The sequence below is a fragment of the Takifugu flavidus genome, chromosome 18, assembly GCF_003711565.1.
Source record: "Takifugu flavidus isolate HTHZ2018 chromosome 18, ASM371156v2, whole genome shotgun sequence".
NCBI lineage: Eukaryota > Metazoa > Chordata > Actinopteri > Tetraodontiformes > Tetraodontidae > Takifugu > Takifugu flavidus.
In genome coordinates, this window is record NC_079537.1 from 7,314,443 (window position 1) to 7,324,846 (window position 10,404).

Sequence of the window (10,404 nt, forward strand, 5' to 3'; positions counted from 1 at the left end):
ACCTTTCTAATGCACGAGGGTTAAAAAGGAAAGTTTAGAAGTTCATATATTGTAATATATAAGTAGACCAGACAGGGGCGCTCGTGACTTTATAACAAAATTTTAGATTTTTAACGGGCTGTTTTGGGGCGAGTTTCACTAATAATAACATACTATAATCAGACAATAATTAATTTTGATTTAAAGCTTTATAGATGTATAGATATTAAGTTCCCCATTGTGACATACGCTCCTGTCTTAAATGTTTGGAGTTAAATGATTTCATTTTTAAAGAAAGAAATGAAATCTCCTGGTCAGTTTCTGTCACCATTCTTGGTCATGCCGTTCCTGTCCACTGGGTTTCTCCACCTCCCCAAACTTCTGGGCCTCTCTTCTTCCCTCCTCCCGTCTTCTTTTGATCTTGGCAGAGATTGCCTAGTTTGAAAGAGAATACGGCTCTGAACAGGGCCAAACACCAAATTAGAGCCCCTCTACTGTCTAGTCCATCTTGTGTGTGAGTCTTCCATCACCACAGCCTCCCTGTTTACGTCCCTGCTCCGGACAGCGTGCAGCCATGGTCAGTGCTCCTCATGTTTTCTGTTTTTTGTGCTTTTGTCTGTCTTTTATTTGTCTCATTTGGTTTGATGGTCAATGTTGGACATTCTCTGTTTGTTTATTGAGATCAAAAAAATTTGAGGATTCATTTGAAAGCGCAGTGTGTTATATCGCTCATTTATTACTGGAGTTCTTGTGGAATTATTAATTAAAATGTTCCTTTTTTTTGCGGCTTATGTCATCTCCCAGTCACATCGCAAGTTCCACGCCCCTCGCCATGGACACACAGGCTTCTTGCCACACAAGCGCAGCAAGAAGCACAGGGGCAGGGTGCGTTCGTGGCCCAAAGACGATGCCAGGCGTCCGGTGCACCTCACCGCTTTCTTGGGATATAAGGCTGGCATGACCCACACGCTGAGGGAGGTGCAGCGCGTTGGCCTCAGTATGCGTGACAGGACTTACTGATGGGGATGAGTGAGAATTGAAGGGAAAAGGAGTCAATTCCAGCCATCAGTGCTGTTTTTTGGTGTTTACAAAAGCATAATCCAAATGTTGTCTCTTTCCCGGTGCTGCATATAAAGCTGCCTCATCCCGATGGATAAAGGTTTTCTGTGTCAACAGAGCAGGCGAAACGAGAGGAGGTAGAAGCAGTCACCATTATTGAAACCCCTCCTGTCATCGTGGTCGGGGTGGTGGGGTACATCCAGACGGTCCACGGCCTGCGTTCCTTCAAAAGCGTCTTTGCAGAGCACCTGAGCGACGAGTGCAAACGCAGATTTTATCGAAACTGGTGTGAATTCAGTCAGCTGCACCCACGCTGCTGCCGTTCTGGGCTGAATTTGACCTTTTCTCGCCCCCAGGTACAAGAGCAAGAAGAAAGCTTTCACCAAATACAGCAAGAAGTGGCAGGATGAGAAGGGAAAGAAGCAGCTTGACAAGGAGTTTGAACAAATGAAGAAGTACTGCTCGGTGATCAGGGTCATTATTCACACTCAGGTAGATCAGTAAGTCTGGTTTTAGAACCTCGCCATGTCAGTCGACACTGATCCACAGGGTGCCAGCTTTTATTAAAGGTCTCTGAGGGCTCGCTCTGCCCCCCCACACATGCGTTTTCAGCGACAGGGTTTTCCTCCAGGTCACATGCTACATGTTAAATGTCTCTAAGGCCAAGAGCCACATCATTCAGGCCACCAGGGCTGGGGAGGAGGGTGCCGTTTCAGATAGCATGTTTAAAAATAACTTCCAGGGATGAACCAACCCGTGGGGCTGCAGCAACAGCATTTATTTTAGCAAAAACCATCCTAACGGCACTGTGAATCCTCTGAGAGCACAGGCCCGTGATCCATGAAAAGTAAAGATCCTTGAAAAGTAACATGAATTTAAAAAAATGCTTTGGTCATAGCTGGAGCTCTCTGCTGTCATTTCCAGATGCGGCTGCTGCCCATCGGCCAAAAAAAGGCCCACATCATGGAAGTGCAGTTAAACGGGGGAAGCATCTCAGACAAGGTTGACTGGGCCAAGGAGCACCTGGAGCAGGCCGTGCCCGTGTCCAGCGTCTTCTGCCAGGACGAGACGATCGACATCATCGGAGTCACCAAGGGCCGTGGCTTTAAAGGTCACCAACAGGCTACGTGTTTAAAAGTCCCGCCATGGAGGCCAACTGAGCCCCCGAGTCTGTGCATCGACAGGTGTGATGAGCCGCTGGCACACGAAGAAGCTTCCCAGGAAGACCCACAAAGGGCTGAGGAAAGTGGCGTGCATCGGAGCTTGGCACCCCGCCCGCGTGGGATACACTATAGCGCGCGCTGGCCAGAAGGGCTATTATCACCGTACGGAGATCAATAAGAAAGTGAGTGATCAGTTTTCCCCAAACTGCCTATTGAGCTCAGTTTAATCACAGAAACCATCTTCACCATTTTCCTCTCTCTTCAGATTTATCGGATCGGGAGGGGCGTGCACGTCCACGATGGAAAAGTGATCCGAAACAATGCCTCCACTCACTATGACACCAGCCAGAAGACCATCACACCCATGGTAACCCTTGGAACATGTTCTATTCTTTAATTAAGCCTTTAACACCCCCCATCCCCTCTAGGGAGGGTTTCCTCACTACGGTGAAGTGAACAACGACTTCGTCATGGTGAAAGGCTGCGTGGTCGGGCCTAAGAAACGCGTGCTCACCCTCAGAAAGGTGTGACGTCACCGGCGCGTTCAGCCGCTCGTGGTCGCTGGAGCAGTACTGTTAAATGTGCTTCTCTGCCTGCTCCTGGTGCAGTCTCTGCTGGTGCACACGTCCCGCAAGGCCAGGGAGACCATCGAACTCAAATTCATCGACACCACCTCCAAGTTCGGTCACGGCCGCTTCCAGACCGCCCAGGAGAAGAGGGCGTTTATGGTATGAGAATGCTAACGGCATTAGCCTCCGTAACCCGCTGCAGTTTTGAAAAGCTGATTTCTCGTGTGCTGCACTCGCAGGGGCCCCTGAAGAAGAACGTCCTGAAAAAAACTCTGGAGCCTCTGACGGAAGAAGCCTGAAAACCAGTTTTGTTTTTCTCTGGTTTTGTTTGAATTGCTCTGATAGTGGCCAGTGTGTGATTTAGCCGATCAAAATCTGTGATAAACACATTTAAAGTTCCAAAGCTGGTTTTATTTAATGAACGATAATATCCAGTTCATTCCACAGACATTCCTGCGGATCTGTAATCTCCAAAAATATTCTGGTTCGATGCGCCGTTGAGAGAGCCAGCGCTGTCTTGTTGTCTGCCAATGTTTAATCCAGTCAGCTCTCTACGCCACAATGGCCTCCGCAAAACCAGCAGCTAGCAAAGAGCTACTCTGACTGGTAGTCCTGGGACTCCACTGAAGACTGCTGGGATGGAGGATGGACTGAGGGCTGGCGCACTGTGGGTGGGATGTCCAGACCAGATGTCATCAGTGGCAGGTAGAGGTCGTCCATGTTGGGCATGACAAACACTTTCTGTTGGGGGGGATTCCAATGAAGAACAAGTTTGAGGAAAACGAAAGACGTCAGAGTTTATTTGTTCGGGTGAAGCGGACTGACCTGGAACTCGCACTGCAGTTTCTTCTCGATCCACTCAGTGACGTGAGTAAAGGTGACCTCCCTGTCCCCGAGCACGGGACGCACGTGAAGGTCCAACCTGGGAGGCAGCTGGAAACTGTACCTGAAGAGGGTCCAAAATGTAGGAATGAGGCACCGACCTCGGATAAACATTGTTTCATGTTAATAAAGGAAAGACTACAAAGCAGTACCAGATCCTGTCTGTAGGGGGCGGGGGAATATTGATTGCCAGAGTTCCAGACAGTTCCAGAACCTCCACGGTTAGCATCAGAGGCATGTTGGACACCTCAGCTATCTTCTTCCTGATGTACTCGTTCTCTGTGGCTTTCTGGAAATACTTTGACTTTGCTATCTTGTCCACAAACCGTAAGAATTTTCTGCTTGTGCTGACACCGACGTGTCTGTGGGGCGATAAAAGAGTCCAATAGAGCAAACTGCTTAACTAATATCCAAATGAATCAGTTAGATTGTTCATAATTGACAGTTTACCCTTCACTGGTTGTCATCATGCTCTTATCGCCCCCTGAGCCCTGTGTCTCACAAGAAGGACCATCGTCCTCATCAGAAGAGTCGGCGCTGGATGACTCTTCATCACTGTCAGCCAGTACAGACAGTCTGGGATTGGAGCTGGAAAAAACAGCAGGAAGTGCCCTTTAAAAGCACATCTCTGGGTTTAACACAGCATGAGTAGCACCGAACCCGACTCACCTCGCCGACTGGCTCTCCAGGACGCCGTGGGCTTCATCCTCCCCCTCTTTACCCAGCTTGCACAGGTTCATCTTAGTCTCCAAGGACATTTGAAGGCAGCCAGTGTACACCAGCTGCAGCTCCAGCCACAGGCCTGGTGGAGAAGGTCGAAGATAATAGCGGTTAGTACTTCAGTGGACACCACGGTGTCGATGCATCACGCAGATCTGGATCAATGCTGGAGGCAGAGGCCGCTTGTTGTCAGTTAAGCTTTGGGTGAGGATTACTAATCCCTTTCTGTCGCACTTAAGATGGAGACAGTTGAGAAATGTAAGGGCAGACACAACAAACTCTGGGCAACAACACATCGAGCCACAGTCAGGAAGAGGAGCGTAGAAGAATGTGTGTACCTCTGCGATCCAGGGTGGGTTTGGAGGTGCCGAGGACTTGTGGCAGACATGTGCCCATATCCAGATCAGCCAGGGTTAGCTCATTCATGAAGTATGGCAGCTGTCATGAGGACAATTAAGGCACAGATTTTGTGGGCGTGTCCTTCCAAAACACAGGAAAATAGAGGAATTCATTTCTTCTATGAAATCACAGATGATCACATCCTCACCTTGATCTTGCTGAGCTTCTTCTGGATCTTCTGAGCCACCTGATCCGTCCAGTATTTCTCTCGGAGAAAGTCCCAGAAGATCCTCCCCACTAGGGAGTTCAGCCACAACGGATGACCCTCGGAGAGTCCCCCAACTCCAGGACCTGGACTGGTATCGGCTCCGGGCACCTCCTCTTCATTGTGCACCTGGAGGGGAAACTGAAGTTTACATGAGGCAAAACACAAACATGTTTCATGTGTAATTTCTAAAGATTACACAAGCTGTAAGGGATAAAGTGCTCATGCACCTTCTTGTGGACCGGTTGGCCCTCCTTGTCACTTGGGCCAGGACTCTGAATGGTACTGCTACTCTCAATCAGCTGAGTCATGAAGGTGCTGTAGTCCAATTCCAGCCTTGCTTTGACGCCCCCGGACGAGTCCGCCGCATCGTCGCTGGTGTTTTCTTTGACAGCGTCTCCACCACAGGAAACGTCTAAATATAGAGGAAAGATGGGAAGAGAGGGAGTTCAGACATTAAACTAATGGAAAGACAGAAAGTATCATCCCTTTACCTGGGCTCTCCTCTCTGCTCGTGCTAGGATCGGCTCGGGAGGCAGACAGGAAGTGCTGGAACCACTCCTCTTTCTCTCTTCCTGTGCGGCCAAACAGGTAGAGGTTGACAGGAAGCTGTTGTTCTGTTACCGCATCCCTCCGTGGTCTTTCGTCCTGCTCCTGAACCTGAGCTGGGCTCTCTTCCCCTCTTTCCCCATCAGCCAGAGTGATGCAGACGGGGTATTTCTTGTTCCACAATCTCTTCCGAGCCAGTCCGGGGGGCAGCAGAGATACCTGGGTCCAATGGGATTAGAACAGGATGTAACTGTGCCGACAATATCTGCCAACCCAAAAGCAGATCCAAAAGGTCGCCCCACTTTCAAAAGTTTATAGCCGGTCATGGTTACTATGGAAGCAGCTGGTCGTGGTTACTATGGATTATTGTGTTTAGGCACTGACCTTGCATTTAGCCAGCTGGTACGTGCAAGAGCGCAGGAACGAGGCCTCGTGTGGCACCTCATCGAAACCCGCCCAGCGGGGCACGTTAGTGCGCGGGTACGCCAGGGACAACCGGCTCCCATCCAGGGTCACATGGACAGAGTGCATGATGGAAGGGTGAAAAGACTCGGGGTCGTAGCTGTGCGATTCATTCATCCATCCCTGGCAGGTGGGGAAAAACTGAGTTATCCATCACTTTTCTTTCAAAGCTTCTGAATAAACTCCGGTTTACCTCCAGGATTTCGGCATCTGCGTGCTCCCCATCCAACGGACCCAGCGTCAGCTGTTTGCGCGGTCCTCTGTTGGGTTTTGTCGACGAACGTCGAGGGGCGAAGGTGAACATCGCTCCCAGGCCCAACATGAAACCACCCACAACCCCTAAAAACAGACCCGTCAGGTACGGCGGCAGCGGCAACACAAAGAAACTGTAAGCTAAAAGCCCCACGAGGAAGAGCCAGTGGAGAGGCAGGGATGAGCCTGGGGCCCGGACTCGAGGACGGGCGTTAGTTCTGCCCCCAGATCCATTCTGGAGATCCATCATCTCAAGCATCGCTCTATCAGTTAAGGGTCCCTGTTGAGGTCTTTTCACTGGTGGATCATACGATCCTTTGTGCTCACCGTCGGGTCTCTTCCTGCATTTCATGGTTGGATCTTCTCCACCTTCATCTTTTTCACAGCTGCTCTGGAATACTGACGAATCTCCAAGGCTTGAAGTTCTTCCTTGTTTGGGAATGCAGCTTTCATCACCAATCATCTTGCTCAGCATGCTCAACTGATCCTGCATGGCCTCAGAGAACTTCTTGCGTTTGTCCTCCAGCTCTGCGATCAGCGAGCTTCCCCGAGGTTCAGCGGACGACGCCGTCACCCAGTCGTCCCCTTCGGCCACTCCCCCTGCTTCAGGCCTGGCCTCTGGGATCTTTGGATGCTGCTTCCAAGGATGCAGATGAAGCTTGGAGTCAGACCTGGAAAGGTTGACATCTGGCTCGGCCCGCCAGGAAATCTCTGTGCTCAGTGACTTGACCAGGGTGAGCAGAGGTCGGCCTCTCGGGGATCTGCTCTCGCTAGGATCCAGGTCGGTGGATGAGGACTTGACCAGGCCGGTGGTCGCCAGCAGGCCGGCTGACAGTGCGGACAGATCGGCTAGAGAGCCCGGGGAAGACGGAGAGTGAGGCAGGAAGGAGCGGTGGGAGTGGTGGCTCTGGCTCAGGTCTAGATCCATCCCAATGCTTAGGTCAGGCTGGCTCTCCCTGCCTCTTGGTTTGTCCTTGGAAAAGGCCACAACGGGGCCTTCATCATGACAGTCCAGGCTGATGATGAGCTTGCTCTCCTCCATGGTGACCATCAAAAGGGTGCTACAGCGAGGAAGCGGCGGTCCGAGTGTCTGCAGACACAGAGTACGAGGTTAGCACTGCTCCACTTGTGACATCCTCTTTCAGGGTGGTGAAGGTCCATCGTGATGAATTCTGCTGCACTGACAGAATAAAATGTGAACATCGGACCCTCAAATCAACAACCACATGTTTCTGCTTTTTTCCTCCCTACTTGCTCCCCCTAAACTCCTCTGCGCTTCCTTATTTGCCGTTTTCAAGCGTTCTCCTCTGTCCATCAGTTCGCAGTTGGAGGGGGAGGCAGATGAGGGCTGTGCTTCTCCAACCATCATCAACAGGACTTTAATCCCACACTAGCGGCTAATCCCAAATTATGCGCAGTGATCCGATAATGAGTTTGTTTCCATCTAATTGTCTTCTGTTGACATTTTAGATCTGCCTGTAGTATCAGCCAAAGTCTACTGAGATGCCAGCGTGCTGGTTTCTGCACCAAACGCCCACATGAACACACATGTTCACTCGGAACATCACTCGTAATCATAACACCCTCTGCAGCGTCACTCCCTCACCATATCTGACGCTGACAAAGATCCCACTAACAATTAAAGGGAGCACACACGCTGCTCAACCCTGCTCAGACCCTCCTGAATTCGACAATAATTAATGGTTTCCTCAGGGGAAATCAGCTCTTTGAGAACGTTTCACCAACGCGCCTTAAACGACATGTTTTCCATGCGACACGAACCCCTACAGGGGAGTTAAAATGTGCTTGAGTGTAAGCTTCCCTATTAAAGAGGCTTTCTGTCGGGGTTTGAGTGGCCACAAAATTGCAAACAAGATCAGTGACCAAAGCGAGCGCTTATAAGAAAACAAATCAAAGGGGATGGAAAAATGCACGGCCGCTAATTATTCCCTAGGAGGAGTTTATTTTAGTCCCAGCTCGCCGGGCCCTTTGTCAAACTAATAACCGCAACTGCTGCTGCGTGTGAACCGTGCACCACGGCACCCGCTGGATTGATCTCTGGATCTCTACAATCCCAAGATAAAGACTTTTTTATTATATTTTGTATCCCAGTCTGTGATTCTGTGTCATTTATTAACCCTTTATAATTGTCAAGCGTGTCATGTGATAAACGCATGTTTATACGTGCGTAGCTGGGGATAAGAACAAAATCCTTGTGAGGACCTGCTGATTTTGATTTGAAATTGGCCCTTATTTATGTGAGTGGATAGACCACTAAAATATCTTTATGCGTTAACTTACTGTCTAGTAAAGCAACTCATTTAAAAAAGAAAGAAATGATGTAATGGTTATTTAAAACGGCAATACTTTAATACCATTTCCTTCTTTCAAACTCATTTTATTGTTCTGCCTTTAGAATCCATAACTGAGGGCTTAATTACATATAGGAACTGTTTGCTCCTGAGCATCAGTTACCAGCAGGGTGACAAAACAGGAAGTGAAGACCAGGCAAGAGTATATTTGATATTTCAGTTGCTAATTTCGACCTGGCCTCTGCAGAAGTCAGCGTCAGACATCTGAGTCAGATAAGGGCGAACATGCTTCCCTCAGATTGTTCCCCGCTCAGACTAGACAGAGATTAATCCTCTCCTCAAACTACCTTCTACCCCAGAACTGACACCTTTGGCAGAGAGCTTGTCTGGGTATCACAAGCTCAGTGATGCTAAAGCTCATTTAGAATTGATTAACGGGCTGGGCTTTGTTTGTTTGTTTGTGTTGGGTTTTTTTTTTTTTGGAAATAGAAGACAGACTGGTCAACGGAGACAGGCTGGACGTGAGTTAAATGGACTGAATTCTTCTACTCACTCGACTCTGGCATGTTTAATCGAGGGCTGCGGTGATTCGCGACCCCCGTCAGTGTCACAGATTTCTGCAGAAGTCGTTCCGAGCAGGCTGCGGTGGTCGCCCTGCATACCGCAGCGTGCCGCGCACGGGGATGCGCATGGTCTACCTGCAGCAGGAAGCAAAAAAGAAAGAAATAAATCGCGAGACTTTTGTTCAAATGATTGCGGTAAAACAAACAAACAAACACCCACCAAAGTCATTTAAACGACCGTTACCTAATCAACTCTGCCAGGAGACAAACGCGTCAGACGCGTCGCCATCGTACACGTCGCTCATTTCTACCGCTCCGGGACGCTTCGAACCAATACGCAATTATGTGATTATTGGTGTCCTGACTGGACGCTGGAAAATCTAATCCAGATTAGACGCCGGGAGAGCGACTCCTCCTCTCTGCGCTCAACTCTCGCGGCGTGACACCGCAGCCCCGGGTACGCACGCTTACGTAAGAGACCTGGAAAAAACTCAGGCCAGGTCGGGCTCAAAAAGTTCTTTCAAAGCAGAAGTGGGAGTCTTTTGCTGATGCATGTCCAGATTTGGCATTTAGTTTAGTTGTGATTCATTTGGCTAGTACATATATCAATAAACAAGATTATGTACGCAAATGTTCTAAATGCAAAACCAAGATAGTGTAAAATGTAGTGTAAAAATGTATAGAAAATAAAACTCAAACCATGTTTGGTCTGATGACCCACATATATGTATATGTCAGTGTTTGAATATGATATAGTTTTTAAAGTATAGGCCCATATGATTGATATGATTTGCAGAGATCCTGAATATTATTTGTGGATTTTGCATGAACCAGACTGTGCATCAGAATATAACCTGGATTATGAAGTTAAAATCAGGAAAAATAAAACCAGATAAAACAATGAAAAAGACTATTGGATTAAAATGAAATAGAACACCCCTCCCTGGGCTGCCACCTTATCGTGGTGGAGGGGTTTGCGCGTCCCAATGATCCCAGGAGCTCCGTTGTCTGGGGCTATATGCCCCTGGTAGGGCCACCCATGGCAAACAGGTCCTAGGTGAGGGACCAGACAAAGCGTAGCCCAGGACCCCCTAATGATGCTGAACAACATTGGTGCCAAGTTTCCCTTGCCCGGATGCGGGTCACCGGGGCCCCCTCCTGGAGCCAGGCCTGGGGGTGGGGCACGTTGGCGAGCGCCTGGTGGCCGGACCTCTGCCCATGGAGTCCGGCCGGGCGCAGCCCGAAGAGGCAACATGGAACCCCCTTCCCGTGGGCTCACCACCTGCAGGA

General features: G+C 49.4%; 2 protein-coding genes across 4 annotated transcripts; one reads left to right on the forward strand and one right to left on the reverse strand.

Moving 5' to 3' along the window:
- The first annotated feature begins 403 nt into the window (after positions 1–403).
- On the forward strand, positions 404–3,173 carry LOC130514905 (60S ribosomal protein L3-like). The gene is made up of 10 exons (XM_057014803.1): positions 404–556; positions 784–976; positions 1,156–1,324; positions 1,395–1,530; positions 1,963–2,149; positions 2,223–2,383; positions 2,467–2,568; positions 2,630–2,725; positions 2,810–2,929; positions 3,010–3,173. Exons 1-10 carry the CDS (start codon positions 554–556, stop codon positions 3,067–3,069), a joined length of 1,227 nt encoding a protein of 408 aa, XP_056870783.1. The 5' UTR covers positions 404–553; the 3' UTR covers positions 3,070–3,173.
- On the reverse strand, positions 3,160–9,573 carry LOC130514884 (testis-expressed protein 2-like). Of its 3 annotated transcripts, none has more exons than XM_057014746.1 (13): positions 9,359–9,573; positions 9,105–9,249; positions 6,181–7,329; positions 5,910–6,110; positions 5,471–5,744; positions 5,207–5,391; positions 4,920–5,105; positions 4,711–4,810; positions 4,322–4,454; positions 4,103–4,240; positions 3,805–4,014; positions 3,596–3,716; positions 3,160–3,511 (listed from the first exon to the last, which is right to left on the reverse strand). In XM_057014746.1, the coding sequence occupies exons 3-13, from the start codon at positions 7,288–7,290 to the stop codon at positions 3,365–3,367; spliced, it is 2,805 nt and encodes a 934-aa protein (XP_056870726.1). In that variant the 5' UTR covers positions 7,291–7,329; positions 9,105–9,249; positions 9,359–9,573; the 3' UTR covers positions 3,160–3,364. The 3 variants fall into 3 exon arrangements, with proteins under 3 accessions (XP_056870726.1, XP_056870723.1, XP_056870724.1); XM_057014743.1 differs by having other exon boundaries at positions 4,920–5,117; XM_057014744.1 differs by having other exon boundaries at positions 4,920–5,117; positions 9,335–9,569.
- Positions 9,574–10,404: the final 831 nt, after the last annotated feature.